Source organism: Balearica regulorum, chromosome 6, assembly GCF_011004875.1.
Source record: "Balearica regulorum gibbericeps isolate bBalReg1 chromosome 6, bBalReg1.pri, whole genome shotgun sequence".
Taxonomy (NCBI): Eukaryota; Metazoa; Chordata; class Aves; order Gruiformes; family Gruidae; genus Balearica; species Balearica regulorum.
This window is the reverse complement of record NC_046189.1, coordinates 29,206,790-29,231,226: the sequence shown is the minus strand read 5'-3', so window position 1 is coordinate 29,231,226 and position 24,437 is coordinate 29,206,790. Positions and strand designations below refer to the sequence as shown.

Sequence of the window (24,437 nt, the reverse complement as noted above, 5' to 3'; positions counted from 1 at the left end):
ACATCTCCTCACTTTTTGGCAGCAAATATTTTATCAGAACCTCCCATCTGGAAGTTTTGTTCTTCACACCAGCATTCCTCATGCCCTCAGTTTTGTGATCACACTATGATCTCCACTGAACACTGTGTCCAAAACACTCACTGTATAAAAGATAAATAAAGAGTTAGTCTTCCATTATAGCAAAAATGGCAGCATATATTTTCAGGTAAAAAAACTTTGGCTGATACTGCCATGCTGCTTCTGCAGCCAAGCAATTTCATTCCTGATAATTTCATATCCTCTTCTAGCGCTCAATCCGTAGGGCTGTATTTATGGCATACAACATCAAAAAGTAACACAAAAGATGAATATTATCTGGCATCAGAAGTGAAATAAAAGTAGCACAGCAAAACCGTGTGTACAGTAGCAAGAAAATCGCAAAAAAAATAAACTTTAAATTACTAAAGCACATCTTTATTTTGCAATTAAACAATTAAGATCCACAAGTAAACTATATATATATTTTCAAGTCTGTACCTAGACAACTATTTGTCAACTGAAATTAAATATATCCACAAAATATGCATAACAGCATTTTTTCACATAATAGAATGAAATTTTACTTAAGACTAAAACAAGACTTGTTAAATGTTAATTAGCATATTTATCCTGGGAACTGCTGGTTTTCGGTAGAAGTTAGTGTATCATTTTAATGGCAAGAAGTTTCATTTTATCAAAATGAGGACAAATGCATAAGGCCCTTTAAAGCATACAGTAGCTGCAGTGAAAAAAGCTGAATTTATTTTCACATTGTCCAGTGTTGACCAACTTCAAGTTTCCACCATTTTCAAGCAACCACCCCCGCTGTTTTGCCAAGATGTTGCATTTAGGTTTTGTTGTTTGTTTTGTGATTTTTTGTTGTGGGTCGTCCCCCCCCCCCCCGCCCGCCCCTCATGTGCTTTTAAACAAATTTATAAGCAAAAGTCTACTTATGGGAAGAACCTTCCCATCCCCCCAGCATTAATAAAGATACACAAGAGTTAGTCTAAACAACAAGAGAGCTATTCAACTCTGAGATGATTTACTTCACACTTGCAGTCCATCATTCAGCAGTATGAAACTGAGATGAAACTCAACTGAAAGCCACAGCTGGAAATGCAAATTAAGTACCAGAAGTAACTAGCAAAAAATATTGCCACCATCTGATTGTTAATAAAGATCTGGACAATATTCTTCCCTTTGTATTTACACACAGTATAGCACCTGTTACAGAAAAAACCCAAACCTTACACAAACAGCCCTGACAAATTCTCTGGTTAAAATGGGATCACCAGTAAACAAACCAAACGGAAAACAAATCTGGATACACTGGATAAAATAAAACCTTTTTTTTCTTACCTTAATTTTCCTCTAAGCTTATTATGGGTTGTTACTGTGGTACCCCAATGTATTGAGATAATTGCACTGGATCATTTATAGTCTAGTCTTTATGGATATATTCTAGTTAAAGAAAACAACAGCTTAATGTAAACTGTTTAACCCTTTCACTCATGTCTTAGGCCCCTGGCCTAGGAGTAAAAGGGTGACACCTTCTTTAAACTTTGTTGTGCATTATCTTTAGTTATCAAAATTCAAATAAGTTAAGTAAAAAAAAAATACTGATTTCCAGGTAATTGATCTAATGTTAAAAATAATGCTTAGCAGAAACATTTACAGTAAACATAGCTAATCTGCAGCTAGCTGAGAGAGATCACAGAGATAAATTTACGAGTACCCTGTAGTTTCTATTTGCACCTTTTTTTCTTTTTTTTTCTTTTTTGTTTTTAAATGCAAGCTTTATATTCTTTTTAAGACAGGAAAACTGAGATGACAGAATTAATATCTTCTTAATTCTATTTTCTGGAAGTCCCTCAGGAACAGATGAACAATAAACCAGAAATGGTTGGAATAGAAAGCATTAGAATAGAAATCAATAGAAAGCATTCGTACCAGGGTGTAATAATCCAAATCGTCTCTGTACAGAAACCCATTAAACATCTCTCTCCAAACCCAATTTATTTTGTCCAATAGTTCAGTCAGTAGTAAGCATGAGATAAAGTGCTACTATTCAAACATCAAAACACTATAAAAAAAAAAATCACCCTTTAAAATTTGTAAGCTTGCTAAATATGAAATAACACAACCAACAAACTGTCAGCCAGTCCGTGAAACCAGAGCTCATGCTATAGCAGACTTGAATGACATATTTTAGTGGCTTTTTTTTTTTTAAATGAGGCGACTGATTCAAAGACAACAAAAAGTCCGTATTTTTTAATTGAAAAATCTCAGCATTTTTTTTAAAAAGTGATTTATCTCAAATTTTTACCATTGAGCTCTCAATGAGCACAACTTGCCAAAGCCAATAGCCAGACCTTACAGCATATGCACCAGTTCACAACTTGTAGCTGGAGAAGCCCTACGAACTGAAAAGATGCACACCTGTGGTAGCAACCAGCACAGAGGTAAAATCCAGTGTTAACAAACTGGCCTCCCAAACTTGCAGACTGCTAAACAAACAAACAAACAAAAAAAAACCAAAAAAACCCCCAAATAAACCAAAACCTAACCACCATTAAAAAGAAAGTTTCAATTTGTAACTGCAGTGGGATAACAGAGACTGGACAGAACAGTTATATTGAAACAAACCAACTATTTCCTCCTTTTAACAGCTTCCCAATCACTGCTAATTATAATCCCTGCATTGTCACACAAGATCCACATCTAATTAATGAGTATCTTCTTCCAGATTTTGATATTGGATCCTAGCACTAAAAGTAGCAATGGAAAAGAGATTTTTGAGTCTCAAGACAAAAGGTGAGTACTTAAATTAGCAAATCCACCCAGCCAGGGGGGACCTGAAATGTCAGCTACAAAAAGACTACAAGCAACATTAGAGGGCACCATTCCTGGACTTTGTGAAAAGTTCAAATATGCAAAATTTAATTCAGACCATAACCTAACCATTATCCTCAGGGCTGAGGGTCTTGAAGATTGCCTGCATAGCAGCTCTACAGTCAAAACTACAGCATAGGTATTGGACAACCTGCTTTCAATTGGAAATTGGTGGATCTATAGAGTTTTCATGCTCATGCTAATTCCCTGAGCCATCAAACATCGCCCACACACCTGCACACACACTGCTGAAGCATAAAAATAGCACATAATTAAACTCCACGGCGTACCTGGAGCTCCAGCATCTCTATGCCAGACCTTCCCTACCTTCCCATCTCCCTGGGCAGTGCAACTGCAGCAGGTCTGCTGCATTTCAGCCCTTCCATGGGTACCACAAAGGTTTTTGGAAGGTCTCCATGGAACGTTGCTGGCTACATGGGTTCCATAACAAACTCCTCATGTTCCTTCATCTCCCAACTGCATTCTCACCCTTTCTCTAATAGATGGTGTGCCATCAGATATTCTAGAAGTGTTACTGCTTTATCTGTATGGGACATAAGCTTTCAAGATTTAACAGAGAAATGTGGAAGAAACATCAGCTAGCATTAAATGTAGCGAGAAAAACACCCAGGCTATCTCTTTTTCATAACTGGGACAGAATATATAAAAATAAATGCATAAAACCAGTATTTTACTGCTTAAGAGTTGCAAGTTATTTAAAATACCGAATGCTTCCAAATTCAGGATAAATGAATTCTTCAGCTCTCAGATATCTGGTATATCTAAAGCATTATTTCTCAAAGTGGATTGGCTGATAATCTGTAGGTGATTTATTCAAAATTACCTGTATCTTATTTCATATTTAGCAAAAATAAAAAATGCCCAAAACACTCAAAGCCCCTGCTAGAGCCCCATGTCTTTCTACTAAAAAAAACCCCTTCAAATCAATTTTAAACAAGAGATGGTAGTGGTAGTTTTCAATCCAAACCTAAGAGGAAAACAAAAGTCTTAACATTATACATTGGCACAAAATTGTCATAATATTGCTCTTATTTACAATGAAAACTTTTTTTTTTAAACTGGATTTGTATCATGGAAGTGTTACAAACATACTCTTTCCCACACCCACCCAACCAATCAAGTGGTACGAAAATAATTATTCATAAAATCCAACAGTCATAACACCAATCACATATAGGTCTATAGGTCATTATGTCTGAAAGATACATTCATGTTTTGTACAGCATGAAACATACAAAAACTTCTTTAAAAAACTCTTAAGGATGATACAGATCTTCATAACCCAAAGTAAAATATTTAGCAGTTTTGCTTTTTTTTGGCCATATAAAAATATTTTAAAGGCCATTTATACCACAACAGGTAGAAACATTTGAGCAAATGATTTATGGTGCAGAATGTCTTCAATGCTATTTTCTCTTTCCCAGTCAGTTTTTGGTTACCACTGTCCTGGCATTGGAGAAGCCCCAAAGCTGCTGATGGCCAATTATCTAAGAATAGTTACTTTGTTCCTTTTTTTTTTTTTTTCCCCAGTGCAACTAGTTAATACACGACAAATCAGCTTAAGTCAGTGCAGAGGAAGATTTTGAAGAGACCTATTATTCTTGCCTGTGTTTGTAATCAAAACAGTACTGACAGATGACCAATAAATATCCCACATGTAATTGTGGTATAAATGGGTCTTTTGAACTCAAACTGCTTTGGCAACTTTACATAACAATATTTAAATATGTGACATACCAACACTATATAATGTTGCTATAAACTCCATTTCCGATTTCCCTCAGAAAAAAAGGGCAAATGCTATTTTCATTTACAACTTGACTATAAAGAAAATTTATTTCAATATAAACGGATGAATTATTTTAGTTTTTAGACATTAAGTGCTGAGCTTAAAATATCCTTCCAACTAGCTGGTATCTCAGCTAATAATCTCATCACATGGAAGTTAAAGCTTATACTTTCCTAAAGAAGAATTTTCTTTTGTTGCAAATGGCTTAAAATAAAACTGAGATTAAAGCTACCTTATTACTCTTTTTCAGTTGATCAGATCCAGAGATTCTTGTAAGATTCATTTTTCACTGAGGGATAACATTGATTTAGGCATCAAATCTAGAAATATAAGGAACAAGGCCACAGGCCACCTAATATTACTTTATTTTCTAAAAATATTTAAAACTCTATCTTCCATTTGGCATTGTGGTTTACATTTATTACTACGTCATAAGCCAGGATTTCACTTTGCCTGAATCCCTTTTCACTCAATAGTTCATAGCCGATCTCTTTCAAATGTCCATAGAACACAGTATATTATATAATATAATTCTTCAATAGTTAAAAATTATATAGCGTAGAACTTTCCATTTTAATTCTATGCTCTATATAGCTTACAACAAAATTTACTGGATAAACGTTTTCAGGAAACCAATACAATAAATTAAAACTTTTAAATAGAGGGCACAAAGTTATGTTGTCACAGGGCAGTCAAAGAAGTGACTGATTTTTTTTTTGTTTTTTTACAGTATATTACACTGGACACCTTGCTTCTGACTTGGTTTCTCCTATACTGGAAAAATATTTTAAAAATGGGACATTATGTATCTTTAGAATGAGCTCAGATACTGTATCACAGACATTTCTAACAAATCTTCTACCTACTTAAATAAGAAGCAACCCATACCAACTGGAACAATTTTTCACAAGCATAACAGAAGGTGACTGGGGTCATCATGGAATTAAAATAAAGTTCTGGGACAACTTCATAGTGCTCTCCTCCCTTCCCCCCTACCCAAACAATTTAAAAAAAAAAAAAAAAAAAGGCAAACCTGTACGAACATGGCTTGAAATCAACTATGAGAACTTAAAGTAATTGGTTAGCAGATAATGGAATTAAATCACATCTGATTGTAAGTTCAACTTAATTATCAGTGCTATTAAAGAGTTATGTTCTAAATGGAGTAAGACAGCTATTCTCAATAAAAGGATAAAACAAAGTATCAGTTTCTAATGACCTAGCAGCATTTCATAGTAAGCTGCTAGTAAGTTACTAGTTGGAAGGAATGAAGGAATGTGTCAGATTTTTCACATAATTACAACACAGCAGCATACAATGCTCATTCATTAAATTGGCAGAGGTGCTTTTGCTACCGAGAGTAGCACACAGGTACTTGTATAAGGAAAGAGGGAATGGTATTTCCATGACCCCTTGCGGTAACACATTCCAAGCACCAAGGGCCGTTTTAAAAATCTGAACCCATTAAGATAAATATGACAGGACAATACCACCCCCACAGAATCATGAGTGCCTTTCACTGGATGTACGCTGTAAGTCTCAAGGCACTTAAGGGGTTAAGACATAATGCATGCACTAGTTCCCATCACGTAATCTTAAGTCACATGAATCAGAATACACCAGTGTATGACACACAAGCTGTGTCAAAGAAATGCTGTTTATTTAACTTTTTTTTTTAAATTTTTATTGTTATTGTTATTTTGTACAAGATGCTGGTAAGTGGGCATTATGCAGCTACTGCTGGGTTAACACAGACGCCAGCTTTCCTCTAACAACCAGCTGGTCTCTAGTAAGGGTGTCGGACAAAGTGTGCTGCATCAGTAGGCAGTGTGTATCTATCTAGTATCGGCAATATTGCTAATGTTGTAAAAAACAAAACAGTGAGAGTCTGTACACAGTAAATAAACCTAGCACTGGAAAAAGACCATGGCTTAGTGTATTTTTTAATTTGTTTTTCATTTTAAGAGACATGGGTGTAAAACAGAGTGAAATAATTCCAAGCCTTGTTTGTAGCAATTCAACCAGAAGCGCAGTATATGGCACTACAATGAAATATCGTAGATTACCCTGAACACAATTAGTTCTTTCAGTTTATGGTTTGTTCGGAGCAAAGCACGAAAGTCTTCAAACAGATGAAGGTTAGAAGAGTTTCAGAGACTGATTTTGTTTCAACGTAAAGTGCAACAGTGCTGAAGTTTTCAAAGTCCTTTGTCAATTCTTTGCTGTACTTCACTATCATTTCCTGCAAGCAGTATTACGGCACAAAGAATGCTGCCAGTTCATTATAGAGGACAGGATTCCTCAACTGATATCCTGGTTTTTTTGCTCTTTACTTATGCAGTGATGCTTGTAAAGGTTTAATAAATCCTTCTTCATACACCTTCAAAATAGCTTCACATACAAATCTGTATTGACTCTGAAAAGGAAAGTAGATTCAGTAAATTGAAAAGAATATAATTGTCATTTGGAAGCAGAAAAGGCCTCTAAGATTTCCCCATCCCATTCTCTTGACAGGCCAAGAACTGTGCTTCAAAGTTAGCTTAGGAAACACAAAACAACAGGAACTTTGTAATAGAACATCTTATTTCTCAACAGAAAAATACGATGAAGGGCACTCAGCAACATACACCAAAAGTCATACCCACAAAACCAGTACTATTGTTACAACATCATCTATTTAGGAATTTTCTGCTCTTCATATCATTGCTGAAATTTCATTGACCTGAGGTTTCCATGCATTTGGATTTAGAAGCTAGAGTTTCAAAGCACTTTTTCATACTTACATTAATTCTGGCACGTTACTGACACCTCCCTCTCAGAATTTGATAAAAAAGAAAATTGTTTCAAGTTTTCAATGCTAGAATTCTGCAATGTATTCAAGCCCAGCACCTCCATACATAAAGGCCACTAATATTTTGCTTTAAATAAGTAATATTTAAAAAACCCAACAGAAATCAAATTAGAATATAATGAAAATAAAATAAAATGAAATAAAATCACTGTTTTGTAGAGCACCAAAACCAACACTGAACACTACGTAATGGTGTATATGCTGGTTGGAAAGCCAGCATGCCTGTCTTTTCAGTGTCGTGGAATATCCCTCTATACAGTAATTAGTGATGTCAGATCTTAGATGGGCACAGTAACAGATTTAGTCATAAAATCATAATTTACTGTACTGTTGCATGCATATTTAAATAGTTAAATTTATACATATTTGTGTAAAATACTTATTTTGCCTCCAGCGCTCCCTGAAGGAGACTCTGAACTCTCCTCACACAGTACACACAGCAGAGACCCATGGGTAGGGCCATCTTGTGGACATTGAGTGAATCTTTCAGGATATACAAAATCAGGAAGAGTGTGCCAAAGGAGAAATTACAATAGCTAATGTTTACGAAATCTTAAAACCCCCCAAAAAAGTCGCACTTCAAGTCTTTTAATAAATTAAACACCTGCGTTTCACTGAAGCTTGAAAATTCTGGTTTCTCTAAGAAAAATGAGAAGACCAGAAGATATTTAGCACATGCCATGAAAACAAGATAGTTAAAAAACCCTTACCCTTGCACCTCCTCCCTTTACTAATAAAACTCTTCCTCTCTATGTATGCTAGAGAGATACACTATTCATACTGTATGGTCATCAGAAACAGCAAGAGCCATTCTTTATTATTTTTCATGTATCATCGTCTTACTCATCCTTCTTGTCCTACCTGAATAATACAACTTTTTTTTGGTGGAACATGAATATTGGTCAGCAGTATTGAATGACAGATGACCTAGAAATGGAGGCCCATATACACTTTTTGTTAGTTGAAATAGTCTCTGAAGAACACGAAAGGCTTATTGAAATTTGATTAGAGGAACAGCAGCAGGGACATTAAAATTACTACAATGAGCAACTACCTTCAGGTAATTGTGGGAGAGATTTGATACTGGATCTAGTGCCTTTTCTTCTTCAAAATACTTTCTCTTTAAATGCTATATACTATGAGTAAAACTATACACCTGATTACTGAGAAAAAAAAAAGAAAAACTTGAAACTGGTCAAAGCCTGGAACAACCAAGAGTCTAAGCCTTTTTTTTTTTTCCTTTTTTTTTCCCTTTTTTTTTTCTTTTTTTTTTTTTAAGACAACACAACTCAATCTTTTGACCCTTTTTAGGTATTTTCTAAAAATGTAAACACAAACTGCTCTCTGAGATACACAACACCTGATACAAATAAAAAGTTTCTAAATTTGTTCTAAAATTTTTACAATTCTGAAATATAATATGTTAAAGCAACATCACAATTATCTCAAAAAACCCAAACATTATAGATCCAGGAAAAAATCTAGCATCTTAAAATACATTAAATGTGAAGAGAGCAATCATGGTAGCAAGTTACTTTTTTTAGACTAAACACACTTAAAATTATTTTGATATATCTCGCATCAGATTTAATTACATTGATTTTTTAAAAAATTAGTTCTCTGATTATTGATTGATGGGTATTGATTGATGAGAAGCTCAACATGAGCCAGCAGTGTGCGCTTGCAGCCTAGAAAGCCACCCGTGTCCTGGGCTGCATCAAAAGAGGCGTGACCAGCAGGTCGAGGGAGGTGATCCTGCCCCTCTACTCGGCTCTTGTGAGACCCCACCTGGAGTACTGTGTCCAGTTCTGGGGGCCCCAGTACAGGAGAGACATCGAGCTGTTGGAGCGAGTCCAGAGGAGGCCACGAAGCTGATCGGAGAGACGGAGCACCTCTCCTGTGAGGACAGGCTGAGAGAGTTGGGATTGTTCAGCCTGGAGAAGAAAAGGCTTCAGGGAGATCTAATTGCAGCCTTCCAGTACCTAAAGGGGCCTACAGGAAAGGTGGTGAGGGACTGTTTATCAGGGAGTGTAGTGACAGGACAAGGGGTAATGGGTTCAAGCTGAAGGAGGGTCGATTTAGATTAGATGTTAGAAAGAAATTCTTTACTGTTAGAGTGGTGAGGCACTGGAACAGGTTGCCCAAAGAGGTTGTGGAGGCCCCATCCCTGGAAGTGTTTAAGACCAGGTTGGATGAGGCTTTGGGCAATGCGGTCTAGTGGAGGGTGTCCCTGCCTGCAGCAGGGGGGTTGGAACTAGGTGATCTTTAAGGTCCCTTCCAACCCAAACCATTCTATCATTCTATGATTCTATTATTTCCCTTTAATTGAGTCACTACAGGGCAGAGTTGAGGCTTGTTTTCACTGTAACTAAGGCAACATAAAATCACTGAACTGCATCACTGAAGGTTTTTCTTGTATGTCTGGGATCTTTCTGTGTCTGCCTTTTATGCTATTCCCATTCTTAACACCTGGAATTAGGCTCCTGCTTTCTCCACTGAGTAATTTGTACACTATTGAAAACTGGTGCTTTTTGACATTAATTTCCAGGTATCCCTAAAACAGATGCTGCTTTTTTAAGCTTTCTTTGTAGAAATTTAAAGACTTGCTCCTTTCCAATCGCCTTAGCAATTTATTCCTGCCTGGACCCAAAACTACAGCTACACTGGGTAAAGGTGACCTCTTTGCAATATGATCAACAGCAAGTACATTAAAAATCCATCTAATAATATGACTAGATAATAGGTAATTACTCTTCTGCAGTATAGAACAGCAAGTATGATACTCACAGGTGTTTGGATCATCATGGCTCTTTGATCTCTCATGGTTCTTACAATATCTAACGGATAAACAGGCTGATTGCACTCAATGAGACACATAGCTGTCTCCATAGTGATAAGAACTCCTGTCCGTCCAATCCCAGCACTGAAAAAACCAGCAAAAAACTCAAAATGGAAAGTGTAACAAAGTGTCTGGAATAGAGTTCATACTTAAAGATCGTATGTTCCTAAAAGGTGTTTAAAAAAAAAAAAAAACCTAAACAACTAACACCTTAAGGATTCTCACGATTGATCATTATGATTCCCATACTACTAGGGCAGGGGTTAGACAGATTGTGTCACTGGAAGCTTCCATCCTGCCCAAACAGAGCAAAAAACAATCAGTGCAGAATTGTCAATCCTTTGAAGAGGGACTATCTTAACCCAGCCATCCACTTGAGCAGAATTTACAAGCAGATATTTATTCAGATCATATTATAAACCATACTAATATCTAGACGATAACAAAACACAGAGATACCTAGCAAACACTGTGCACTTTGAGTCAATTTGACCATTACTGGAATGACTGTTACTGGAACGTTGGGCTGATTTGATAAAATCATGTGTATGTATGTATGTTCTTGAAGTGACCCACACCTTCATATTTCAGAGTAAGGAACAGAACAATTACTAGAAACAATTACTAGTTGGAGGATGACAATTTTCTTAGTATTAAAAAAGTACAAGAAAGATCTAACTTGTGTAGATTGAAAAGGAATACATATAGCAATCCCTTTCAAGATAAGGAAGAGTGGCAAAATTGTTAAAAGAACTTGTGTGAATCGTCTTTAGCTTAAAAATAAAACAAATCTGAAGATTTTTCTGCATTGGATTACATATACATACACTTTTCCACAATTAGCAATGCTCAAAGACTGAATATTTAACCTTGAACTTCATAATCAGTTTTAAGTATTTCAGTCAATAAATGAAAGTGTTTACTTGTAAATTAGTCAATATAAACATTCCAAACTTTGAAACTTAATTGTTCTGATTTTGAAGCATAACTTCAAATTAAATCTGGTCAAACTATGACTTTAAATCTTTGCCCAGAAGGTGGCATCAAAGCTACTATATATTTCAGTGATGTCATCAGAATTTTATGACAAGATGTAAAAGTGCTAGTTATATAAAATTATTCAATAGCATTTTATATTTCTAGAATTTATACATACACAATTTACATGCAGAATGCTTTATCAAATCCAAACAGGAACAGTATCTGTCAGAGAACCTAATGATTCATTTTACAACTTCCAAAGATTCAGAGAAGGGCAACAACACTGATGGAAAGTGTGATAGTTTCCATATGATAAATATCGGGTAGGCTAGAACTCCTCAGCTTGGAAAAAGAGATCATTGACTGATGGAGCAGAACACTGAGACAGGACATGAAAGTCATGAAGGGCCAGTATCATTCTGGTACTGGTTTCCCTAGTTAATAAGATTCATCCTGACTAGCATAAAGCAGAAGAGAGAACAAAACCAATTAAATATAATTTCTAATACACAAAGCGTTACCAAGAGAAAACATTTTTCTTTCATCTTCTTCAATAAATGTCTAGTTTACTTGTAGATTAGATAGTCTTTAAATTGATTTTATCCCTTGATCCTCTCAGCTTCTCTCTGAAACAGGAACAATGCACACCTGAACCAGGAACACTGACTGTCTGGGGAGTATTCAGGAATTTGGAGGTCAAATTTTATTCACATGTTCATTTGAAGACATTTGGCATTATGTATTATTATAGTTTACTTATTAGGTATTTTAAAGGGTTAAGATTTTGAAATTTACTATAGGAATGTAGAATGCTATTAAAAACTATTCACAAGAAAAAACCTCACATTTCATGTGGACATAAAAATCTGAGTAACAGTTATTTTAATTCATGACAAAAGTACATTGTTGAGAAAAATGTGTCATCTTGATGTATGCATCAAAATATCATGTAGCCTAAGACTGCAGATGTGATAGAAAATATCTGTTATTTGATCATTGCATATATCACCCATGTTTTCTGCCATGGATTATTTATACGGCTATTCAGTTTTGTAGAATGGTCATCATGAGGAAAATGTTCCTAAGTAATTTTTTGCCATTTCTCTGAATTATTATATAGACTGTTAGCACAAGCATTTAAACTGTAAACAAAACAAAAACCAAAACCAACAAAATCCCTGCACAGATCAATGCATGTAGATACTCAAAATTTTGCTTATCGAAACATGACTACAATTTTGTTTAATTTGTATGTTGAGTTCTCCTGTCATTCCCAAAGCAGACACAATTAAATGTTTAGTTCAACAACAAAGCACAGAAAATCTATTTGATGAGTTCAGTTTGATTATCTATTGATAAGTTCAGTTTGATGATTTAATCAAGTTGGAAAAAAAATGGGATACCTGCAATGAACAACAACAGGTTCTTCTCTGCCAGCCCTCTTCTTCCGCACAAGACACACAAAATCTAGGAAATCGCTGGAATCATCAGGCACCCCATGATCAGGCCATGCTATATACTGGATTTGGGTTAGTTGGCGGCTTTCCTCTTTCTAATCAGAAATAAAAAGTTTATTCAAGGGTAATTCAGGTCCAAAAAAACCCCCAAACAAACCCAAAACAAAACCCAAGCCAAAAATAATAATTTTTTTTTAAAAAAAGAAGGTACATTTAAGCAACTTGTACCCATAATAAAAGTGGCTTCAGGCAACAAACAACGCTTTATTAGTGTTAATCCTTGCGCATCCTGGATTTTATAATTACATTTTTTTCTTAAAACCAAAAAAGGCAATCTACATATGTTTATATCTCCAATGCATTAAAAAAAAATTACACACTATGTAAAAGCAAAGCAGTTCAAGGATACCAATGGTCTATCTGAACACTATATGTATGAAAAGGTGGTCAAATTTTTTGCAAAACAAACTTAACAGAAGGAAGTGCTATCTTACTAGATCAAATGACAGAACTGGGGTAGGGAAGGGAGAGGCAGGACTTTCAGATATAAAAGCTTTCCCCACGTGAACAACAGTATTGTTTTGGCTTTACCTCCACCTCTAATTTTGTCCAGTGTACACTATACGATGCAGAATGACATTGTTTTCAACTCCCTCCTGCCCCCTTGCTCTAATATCACAAACATAATCTGTCCCTGGTTAGTGGAGGGGACAGGCCATACAATCATTGTAAAAGCAGCATTTCAAAGAACAGGAGTTACTGCACTTCAAATAACCTTTAGGCATGGAATCATTTACAGAGGTTCCGCTGCTGATAACCAACAAGCAATTGTCCCAATAGCACACTGGGAAGGAATTTTAACTGCAAATTGACTAAAAGGCAGCTCTATAAAACTGCTATCTCATCTGGTAACCCAAGCAGTGAGAAATAAGTATGTGCACTAAGTTAGAGATAATAATTTCCAAACAATTCTGAGATCGAACTGCTATCTGGGGAAGCTCTGAAAACTACACGTGCCCTGAAAATCATGCAATGCATGTTCAAAAAGGTCCTTGTTTACATGTAGTCGCCAATCCCAATTCATCTTTCTCTCAGCAGGATTTATCTTCCATCTACTTGCACGTATACTCCAATATGGAATTATTAAGAACTGTTTGCCTCTACAAAGATAGATTTTCAGTTGCAATAATGAAATACCTCTAACGTCTCATGTTTTGAAAACATTAAGGGAATAAAGAAGTTGAGAAACTTGTTAATTACTCTTTTTCTTTGGCCAGGGCACGAAAGACACCAGTAAAGACTTTTAAGACAAATAATACATCTTTTATGTGATTTGAAACCAATTAGTATGATTATGGAAACTGAATCCTTGTGACACTTTACTAGCAAAAGGTTTGTTATCATTCTAAGAGCAGAATTTACGCTAAGTACATGGCAGTATGACTAGTTTTCTAAAGGTTTCTAGAAATAAACAGTTCTACTTATGTGGGTATGCCACCAAGTTGAAAAGAAAGTCTGGTTAAGTAAGTTTCAGCTAGTCTGTGAAGATTCCACAGATTAATACTTAAAAATACATATTATGATTTTACCTCCAGATTTGTCAATGTCATTTCTCGGAAGACATAAGCAGGATTTCCTTCTTCTGAATGGCAGGTAATCTGGAAATTCCCATATGATGAGCTTCCTGATGGCTCTGGCCAGTATTGATGGCATTTAACCTAAGGCCAACAGATTTTTAAAAATGCCTGTGTTTTAATTCACAGAGTATTATTTCCATTCTCTCAAATATCTTTGTTTATTAAAGACTATTTTGATCATTTGGTAATTACTATTAATTTACTTACCAAATAGATTGTGTTACCTAATTATTGTCCATAAAATAAGGTATTGCAGAGATTTCCCGGTCCACTTTTGAAGAGGACACATGCACCAGCTCTTGAGGTTAGTTTAAATGAAATGGATGCCTTTAACTTTCATTACAATTTAAAAAAATAAAAGTTTATCTATAAATATTCCTTCTCAACACTTGAATGAGAAAGATGCTGCTTTATAAACATTTCTGACCTCTAAAATCCCAATCTAATCTTCTCAAAGCACATTTATATGGGAAAAGAACAAATGAAAAAAGGCAATAAGCAACAAAAACGTTGCTAAACTAATGCAGAAATTAGGGGGGCTGCAGATGGTGGACTTCAAAGACTCTTGATCAAGTCATTGAATGTAAACTAAAACTTCAGACACTAAGATTTTCAGATATATTGCTTAAACACCTGATTACAGAGGTCATTTCAGCTCAAGTGTACTTTTGGTTTTCCAACCCACCTGGCGATTCTTTAAGAGCAGCCAGATTTGCAGACTTCCTGCTCCACTGAGACATCCCGGCATGCAGTGGGATAGTGATGTCAGTAGCCTCATGATCAGCTTTAGAGCAGGGAGTCTGCCTATGGGTATAAGACAGATAAGTCCTTTTATTTCATTATTAAGCAGCTCTCCAAAGAACTCCACAAATATCATTATTGAAGGGGTGCGGGAACCTTAGAGAACTGCTATTGCAAGTCTGTTCTTAGCAGATCTGCAATGAAAACTGAAATTAAAAGGGCACTTGTACTGAAATTCCCTCTGAGCATGTTTATTTGGGAAGAGGCAGCATCATGCTAACATTGAGTCACTGAAAAATGGTTTAAAAACTCTGCATCTCCCCTTCAATTACTGCAATTATGTTTAGAGGCCTGACCTACCAACAAATACATAGTTATTAAAAAGTTGACCTACCAACAAATACATAGTTATTAAAAAGTTAAAATATATACAGACAGCTGAACTACAGTCTGAGTTGATCAGAACACCCACAACCTACTATAAATCCATCTTCAAAAGAAAACCTGAATGTGGAGAAATTCCACTAAACTATTATACCAGATTGTCATTTCTGTCCACACACTCAACCAGCCAGTGCTACTGTGAATGCTCCAGACTGCAAACTCAGTAACTCTGGAATTACACTGTGTGTATGACTAGATTTGATTGTTTTGACTGTTTCCAAAGGACGAAGCTGCATAATAAACAAAGCTATTAAGGAGAAACTGTAGCTTAAAAAACAAAACCAAAACCAAACAAACCACAAAATACACCTGAGGCCTTTTACAGCACCATACACAATTATTTTTAGTAATTTATAACTCTAATTACTTTATTACTCGTGCTCTACTTTTACAGATTTTTGTATGGAAATAACTTAAAGGACAATGATTCTTTCGTATGATTAAACAAATGTTTATAGACACAGAAGAAAATTCTCTGAAAATTTTAGATTTCAAGCTTATCAAGGATTGTCTTAAAGACAGCCATTCAATCACGGGATCTTAACCCTACAAAGCTGTGTTAGGCTGCCTTAAAAATCAATCTCTCTACAGGTCAAAGAACTAATTGTGAAAAACCAATGAAACTTCTTGGAGTTCCTTTATTTGAAGTTTAGAGAAAAAAATCTTATGAAAGTAAATTCTAGTTGCTTTTTACTTTACAATAGGGAATAAAACAAAGAAGCCTAAAAGTATTTTAAGAAATATGTAAAAACTTGAATGTATTTCAGAACTGAACAAAGTTTAAGTATTTGCTACATTAACAGTATCAGAAGGTTTAAAATGTAAGTCATCATTGCAACAGTACTAGGAATGCACTTCCCTTATTAAAAAAGTCATATAATATGTCATAACAGTATATTCCTCTAATCTTTTATATGCTAATCACTAACAGATTTTTAGAAGATTATTGAAGTAGTATTCAAGGAAATAATTTACTTACTCTGCCTCGTTCAACTTGAGTTGTTAACATTACAACCATAGATGAGCCTTGTTCCCAAGTCATCTGCCAAAAATCAGGACAAGTGTTCGGTAATGGACCTTGACAAGCAATGTACTGGTTTATTATTGTGGAAGAAGGGATTTCCATCTAAGAGAAGACAAAGTTATTATTTTAATTCTTACTGCAAATGTAAGTCAGGCATCAGACATTTAGTGCTTAGTAACTAATACATTAAAAAAAGCATCAGCTATATTAATTCTATGTATTACGAGTTAGTAAATACGGATTAGCACAGATAAAAGTCTTCTAAATGTTTCACACGCAAAATTATTACAAAGATCCAACTACACGTCACACATTAACTGACAGCTATCTAGTTGCCATAATCAAGAAATGATAGACCAGTTGGCAAATAATTCAGGTGCAAACATTTCATGCTCTGTGGGTTTCTGACATTAGCTTTTAAAATACTGATCTTGGAATTTGATTTAATCTCTGTTTTTTGTTCCGGAAAGAAAAAGTCAGTAGCTCTAATTTTGTTGTTACTAATGAGGCAGGGGAGGGAATATGTAAAAGAAAGTGCTGCCAGATTAAACTTCACTGACGTTGAATACTACTGCCACATTAGTAATCAGAAACGAAGAATAAATTCCTCTGGTAGAATGCTAGTTTCTCTTAGCGCTTTTTCTTTTTGTTGGTTTCATTTATAAAAACATCTGCCACAAAGGCAGTATAATAAGTAAATAAGTATATCTATAGTATATTTAAAGCCATCTGACTAAAGGTTTACCAGCCATTCTAGTCTGAACTAGATTTATAAAAACGTTTTGGGTTTGGTTTGGGTTTGGTTTTTTTTTAAATCAACTTCTCCATTGAAAAACTGCAAAATTACTTAATGTCAGAAGCTCTTTTGAAAAACACTACTCACATTTATATAATTTGCATTGATGTAATCTTCATTACTTTTTAAAATAACCCGTGTAGCATCATCTGAAAAACATTTAGAAAGATGTTACTTATTTACTAACTACAGTAAAATATTTTTAGAACATATATACAAACACATATACTTACAAGGCGAAATGTCTCTGTATCTATTTTTGGAAATGTTTTGAGGTAATCTGGCACAAGACATTGTCATTCCAGGCTTTTTTCTATACAATTGCTAAAAGACAAAACTGATGATCAGACTACAATAGATGCAAAAGACCCATTAGTATATTATTTGCCTAGAGGTACTTTTTAGAACAAACTACTAAGCAATGGTAGCTTCACCACACATGAAAATAATTTTCAAAGGAAAGCACTACAAATTTAGTTATGCTGTGGGATCACTGAAAATAATCAAGATAGCATCACAATTTGTTTAAAGACAAACTGAACATTAAGTTTCAAGCTTCCATAAGAACACTAATCCAGAGAAAAGTCAATATTGTATACTGGGAGGGAATCGGCTGATACTGATGTTCAACACGGTGATTTGGGGCAAGCAGATTGTGTTGTGTATAGGCATCTACCTACATTGCAGTTGTTTCAACTTTTTTTTTTATTTTTCCTTTTCTTCACATGTCCTTCCATATTTCAGTAACTGTAGAGCAAATCCTAGGCTACCTTGTGCTTTTCCTGCACCAAATCTCCTTTGAGAGGTTCCTGCCCCCCTCATGCCTTACCCATGCATTACCACAACCCTTGTGCTGCAAAAAGTATCAGTGAAATGATCCAGGTTCATTAAAAAGCACTTTAATTACTTTTAAATACTGAACCTGTTTGGGAAACTGAAAATGTATGGTTAAGGAGGGATTTTAAATCACTTGGAGAAAAATCTTTTATTTCTATACATAAAAGTAAATTTTACCAAAGTTCTTAAAGAATAGTATATAAATATCTTTGATAAATATATGTTGTGGTACATAATGCTAGGTCACCATTTGGTGAGGAATTCAGGGAATTCACACTGCTGTGTTTTACAAACCTACTGCTTCCTGCTTCAAGTCACTTGATCTAACGCATTAAAGATGGAATACCATCAAGGCACAAGTTATTGCTAAAGAAAGACTACAACTATCAGCAGCTTAGGACCCCACAGGAAGTACACTGTTCTTTTGAAATATGTTAAAAAAATAATCAACTATGTATAAAAAACATTGTTACATTAACCCTTAAGATTAGGGTTGTATTTTCCATTGGTAATTGTACCTTCCCTCATTGAGATCATCCATAAAATGTCAACAGCTCAGCTGTCATTCAGTTTCTACAGTAACTTAGATATGGAATGAAGGTCTGAGTACAGAACATGTATTTTGGTATACATTTTTTAGTTTTCATCTTTATCAAAATATCTTATTATCATAGCTCCTTGACAAACACAAAAAGCTGCAAGTAATCGACAAAGCTATTTATAACAAACAACATTAGAAACTAGTATTAGGATTATTCTATGCCATAAATTCGCACATCTAGTGTTTCAATACAGGATTAGATTTTTTTGGTTATTTTTCTCTTGAGAGTGTAAGTCAAATGTTTTACTAAAAGATGCTGATTCTTCTGAAATTTAACTGAAATCTGTTCTGCTTAAAATATTTACTATCCTAAAAGACTTGGAATTTGCACACAGTTACCGGTGACACTGCACTCACATCAAACTGAGCCAAAACAGTTCCAGTGATAAGCCCCTCCGCCAGCTGAATCATGGATTCCCTCAGAGCATTATCATCTTGATGGACACCGTCAAGTGGAGATTTCTCAGGGATGTACTGGAAGTCAGGTTCGCTCTCCAGCTTCTCTTCCACAACATCATAGACAGCTATAACAAAGAAAGGTATGAATGCTCTGACTGAACATGCTGTTTGGCAAGTAAGAGTTAACTCCAAGTCATTTATTTAAAACAGCAAAAAAGTGTTTCTCCTGTAGAAAAATCCACATTTATTAACACACTGATTTTAGTGCCCATCAGTATGGACAAGTAGCCTTTACTGATCATTATCATCCATGACAAAGCTTTTTTTGTTTGTTTAATAGTAATTTTAAGTGAAAGCACATCACTGACTGCTAAAATTTTGATCAAAACTCATGTTATAACCTACCCTTTTCTGATGTCACTCCCTAATCTCATATTCTCACATTATGTCTCTGAAGTCGTTATAGTTAAATTTACATTTTTACTTTTAATTCCCTTTGAACTGATTTTAGGCTTTGGTAATTAGGGCAGGACGCGCAGACCACCTGAGAAAATGGCATTAATGTATGCCATTATAATGCTATCAATGCTGTATGTGTGCCCTGCCTATAAACTGAAAAATAATATGCATTTTCTACTATACATAACAGAGACATATGCTATTCAAAAGCCTGTTTTTAAATTATATCCCATGATCATGAAGGAGGAAACTGGCACCAACTCACTTCTACAACTCAAATGTTATTACCCAGAATACAAAGATAATCAACACACAAGGGGAAATTGTTTTAGTATATTTGTAAACAAAGCTATCAGTTTTATCTGAAAAACAAAGTAAGCATACAAAAGTCGCATGACAACTCACACAGAGAATGAGAGCACAAGTGAGAATTACAAATAAGTGAATAAAGGAAAAATTCTTTATGAGGTGGCTGAGGTACTCTCCTAAAGTAACTTCAATTATACCAATTAAACATCATTATTTTTTGTTCTGCGTTTTCCTCTGCAACTGTATTATAATTGGGATGTGCAGCAGAATTATATCCAGTGACCATCTGCTGGCAATGCTCCAGCAGTGCATTTCATGAATACATTGCACAAGCTGTTATTTAGACTACATTTTTAGCACTTTCTTCTATTAAGCCTCCTGAAGTAGAAATGTTACCAGTTGCTTTGGATTGTTTTAAAAGCGTATGGAAGGATTTTGCATATATCAAGCTCCAAAGTCAACTAAACACCTGGGAGTTTGGTGACAGGTTTTCTGTCTGTTTGCGTTTGGTTTTTATTTTCCTTAAGGAAAATAACAGCAACCTCAGAAACTGCATTCGACAGCCATATAGCTTTCTGGACATTTTTATCAATGAGAGTGAAAACAAAATTTAAATTATCTCTCTGTTAGAAATATTTGATCTCTGATTTTCCTAGTAATTTGCAACACTTAGTTATGCAGAGCTCCTGAGTATAGGTTTGACCAAGATTTGTAAAATACGTTGTGTTGTTGCAATTCCTTTTCAAGAAAGGGAGTTAGTTCCTTCTTACAAAGATGTTAAGCACTGTATCTCAGGACACAAAATAGAGGTTAGAAAATGAAAGCAAGGTGTGGATTTTTTAAAAATTATTTTGTACAAATCACTCACCATTGGGTCGAACTAGGAGCACAAGTTCCCCTGAGTGTCTCTCACAGCTAGCTTTAATAAACATAACAACTTGATCATGGGTATGTTCTGCTATATCCCTGCCGTTAATCAGTACAACCTGGTCCCCTTCATTCAAACGAGGGACACAGAGATCAGCCTGCAAGGGAAACAAATAAATAAATAAAATCTGTCAAAGAAGCCATTTCTAATTTCTCACCTTAAAATAGCAACTTAAAGTAACTATACTTGGGGACTTGAATCCTTACAGCCTAGTTGCTATGGTTGCTGCACTGTATCCAAATGATAAATTTAAGCGTTACACAATACATAAGACAGTGCCATTCACGTGAACAAATCAGTTTACAACTGGGAGGTGACTGTCACTGTAACATGTCTTTCAGCAGCCGTTACTCCACTCCTCTAGTTGAAGTCGAAAGCTCTTCTGTCTGAATCATATTTTGCATAGGCAATTAAAAAGCAGGATGTTCTTATCTTTGAAGGGAAGGGAGTAACACAGCAAAGCCTTGTCCAAATCAAATTCACAGGCTTAAATGCTTCAGGTGTAAAATATCACAACTGTAAAGACAAGAGTAAGACAAGGACCCAAGACAATGTGCAAATCCCTGTAATCCCAGAGAGAGGAATCAGGTAATAAAAAACTTCATCATAATCATATTCTAAACATCGTTGTAGAAAAGGAAGAGCACATGCCATCACAAAATATCTTCTGCTTAAAGAGTCAATGTTTAAAGCATTCAGCCAAAATTGTTTGTTATTAAATATTTCAGAGATAATAATTAACGGGGACAAGACCAATGCTCTTGGCAAACATTTCAGTAATTTCAAACAGTCAAAAAAAACCCCAAACCCAAATAAACTGTACTACTTAAGTGTTAGCAAATAAACGGTTCGCTCTACTCTAAAAGGTATAAACAGAGCTGACTCCAGGCAGCTGAATACCAGGTCAGTATTTTTGGCAATCAACTGACAAAATATTGTGCCTAGTTTGAAGACACTATTGATAGTCACTAAACACCAGTGACAACAGACAATCAGACCTGATGAATGATTCATGATGTTTGATTTTAATCTAAATCTTGGCTTTATTCAGCTACATCTGTCACAAAAATAAGAGATTTGCTATTTTAGTTATTTTTAACATACTAAAAGACTCTTTCAATATATAATTTGTAAAATTATATGAATGCCTATATTTAAAAAAAGTAATAAAGTAAATGTATTTTTAGCATGACACAGCTCAAGAAACAGTGCATACTGAACATCTGTAACTCCCTGTAATTTTCAGGAATGAAATTTTGTTTCAATAAGAAAAAAATATTCTTGAGGATTGAAGAACTTTTAAAAATACTTTATGTAGTCCCATCACATTCTTACTGCACATATTTTGCTTTATTGAGATAATGTTACAGCAGAAACTAATTTTCATAGGCAGCTATGAAATAATTTACAGTTTTGAATACATACATACTTCAAGACACAAGATACACAGATATTGCTACCACGTTTGGTTTTTTTGATAACTTACAGGTGTTCCTGGAGCTACCCTGGACACTATTACTGGCATCTTCTGATCGTACCCACCCTTTAAAAACAAATTAAATTAGTAATAAATCACAAATGTCAGAAAAATAATCTTAACAGACATGGAGGAAATAGATGTTACCTTTACATTGAAGCCAAACCTTCCATTTTCATCTGGTTTCATTCTGATCATAACAAGATTGTCATGAGGGACGCCACCATTGGGCTAGTAAACAAAAATTATATTATATTACTATAGATTTTGTTCATAGTTAGACTTTGAAGATATTGTATGTAATAATTTTGCAGTTTCCTCATCAAGTAATTGCTCCTGGATACTTGAGAAAACATCAAGTAATAGTGCAAACATCTTGAGTTTTGCATAGAAGGGAAAAGTCACACATTTAAAAGTCTTGGACATAACTAAATTAGAAGTGTGTTCTGTCAAAGCAAACAACAGTATTAGAAAAGACTAATTAGCTTCAAGCTGTCTTAAGAAAAACAGTTTACTAAATGGAAACACCTTGAAGTTGTTTTAAGACCACAGTAAAAATGTGATGTGATGAAGAATAAGGGAATTAAAGGTATACTTCTGTTTCTATTAACAGCAAAATGACAATATTAAGCAATGACAAGTTCGGCAACAAAATCTTGGTTCTATATCCCCTATTCCATTTTCAGTGTAGTGGAGTATTAGGTGTGACAAATGCTTTGCACTCTGACAATTTTAGCTTCTTTCTTTCTGGTTTCGTTCTGATCACACCTCCACTGTTAAATGAACCATCAATAAACTGCGGAATACTAGATACTTTTTTAATCTGGAAAAATCAACTTAGTGCCATTGAAGTGATTTTTAGTTTGCTCCCATCGATATTTATTTCACAGACTGAACATTAGCTAGTATTTCTATAGTTTCTATGGTGAGGATGTGAAGTATTATTAAAGAAATTTGTTTCAAGGACATTTTCAATGTTACCAATTACAGCCAAAGCGTAAGACTTTGAAAATTCAGACTTTTCCTTCAGACAGGAAGAAAACAAAAAAGTCCCAACACCTTAGTAAATCAAACTTTTCTATATGTAAGAAAGTTCAAAACCTGCAGGTTCAATAGGTAACTCTGCTCAATTTGGCTTATAAAAACTTAATTCCAGATGTTTTAAGCTCTTGGTTAAAACAAAACAAACCTCCCTGAACACATTCATAGTAATGAAAAGATGAAAAATTTGGGGAAGAAGAGGACAGTAACTGTGTAAGGTATGTTAATGAGAAGGAAGGGCGCTTAGGAAGCCTGATCATATGCAAATCATTTTAGCCTGTGTTCAATGGCACAGAAGACCACTGGCAGAATGAACAATCAAGCGCTCACCTGCAGCATATGGCAACTTTTGTGCCATTGCATTCCCCAGCCAGAAAGGGAATAATAATTCCTTGGCTTTAACAGGCTATTTTGAGCAGCAGTTTATAATGAAAAACCTGAAGAGAGTGCTGTATATCATCATTAACCTGTTTGACTGAAGGGACTCCTGGCCACACCTGTTTTCAAATACTTCTGGACATTCTCAGACTGGATACTTAGGGACTGCAGATGGAGTGAAGAGTTGTCATTCCCATTCCTGTCCTACTACCTTTCTAAATAGACTCTCCATACACTTAACAGAGGAAGGAGATTCAATAGCTAAATTTTGACTTTTTTGACTTTGTATTATGTAATACAAAAAAGTGAGGGGTTTTCCTTAAAATATTTGAGATGTGGCAGCACTTTAGTGGTGCAGTAATCTGAAGTACATTCTGGTCAGAAAAGCAACTTTGGAAAACAAAAAACAACAACAAAAAAAACAAACCCCAAAAACCCTATTCCAAATCCTAAATTTACAATTTCACAGAATTTCAGAGTCATGCTGCATTTCTTCTTCTCCAATATGCAAAATAAAA

At 35.0% G+C, this 24,437-nt stretch overlaps 1 protein-coding gene across 3 annotated transcripts in view; it reads right to left on the bottom strand.

The window, feature by feature from the left end:
• Positions 1-426: 426 nt before the first annotated feature.
• PTPN4 (protein tyrosine phosphatase non-receptor type 4) overlaps positions 427-24,437 on the bottom strand; it is a 118,293-nt gene continuing 94,282 nt past the window's right edge. For 2 of the 3 annotated variants that reach the window (XM_075757007.1, XM_075757008.1), the window contains 11 exons: positions 22,648-22,731; positions 22,510-22,566; positions 20,964-21,120; positions 19,286-19,452; positions 17,724-17,814; positions 17,578-17,639; positions 16,650-16,796; positions 14,438-14,566; positions 12,795-12,943; positions 10,359-10,494; positions 427-7,136 (listed from right to left, as the gene is read on the bottom strand). In XM_075757007.1, the coding sequence (XP_075613122.1) occupies positions 7,050-7,136; positions 10,359-10,494; positions 12,795-12,943; positions 14,438-14,566; positions 16,650-16,796; positions 17,578-17,639; positions 17,724-17,814; positions 19,286-19,452; positions 20,964-21,120; positions 22,510-22,566; positions 22,648-22,731 (1,266 nt within the window). In that variant the 3' untranslated portion in view covers positions 427-7,049. Of the gene's footprint in view, positions 7,137-10,358; positions 10,495-12,794; positions 12,944-14,437; positions 14,567-15,170; positions 15,290-16,649; positions 16,797-17,577; positions 17,640-17,723; positions 17,815-19,285; positions 19,453-20,963; positions 21,121-22,509; positions 22,567-22,647; positions 22,732-24,437 lie in introns of those variants that run through there. The other variant, XR_012836157.1, reaches the window with a different exon arrangement.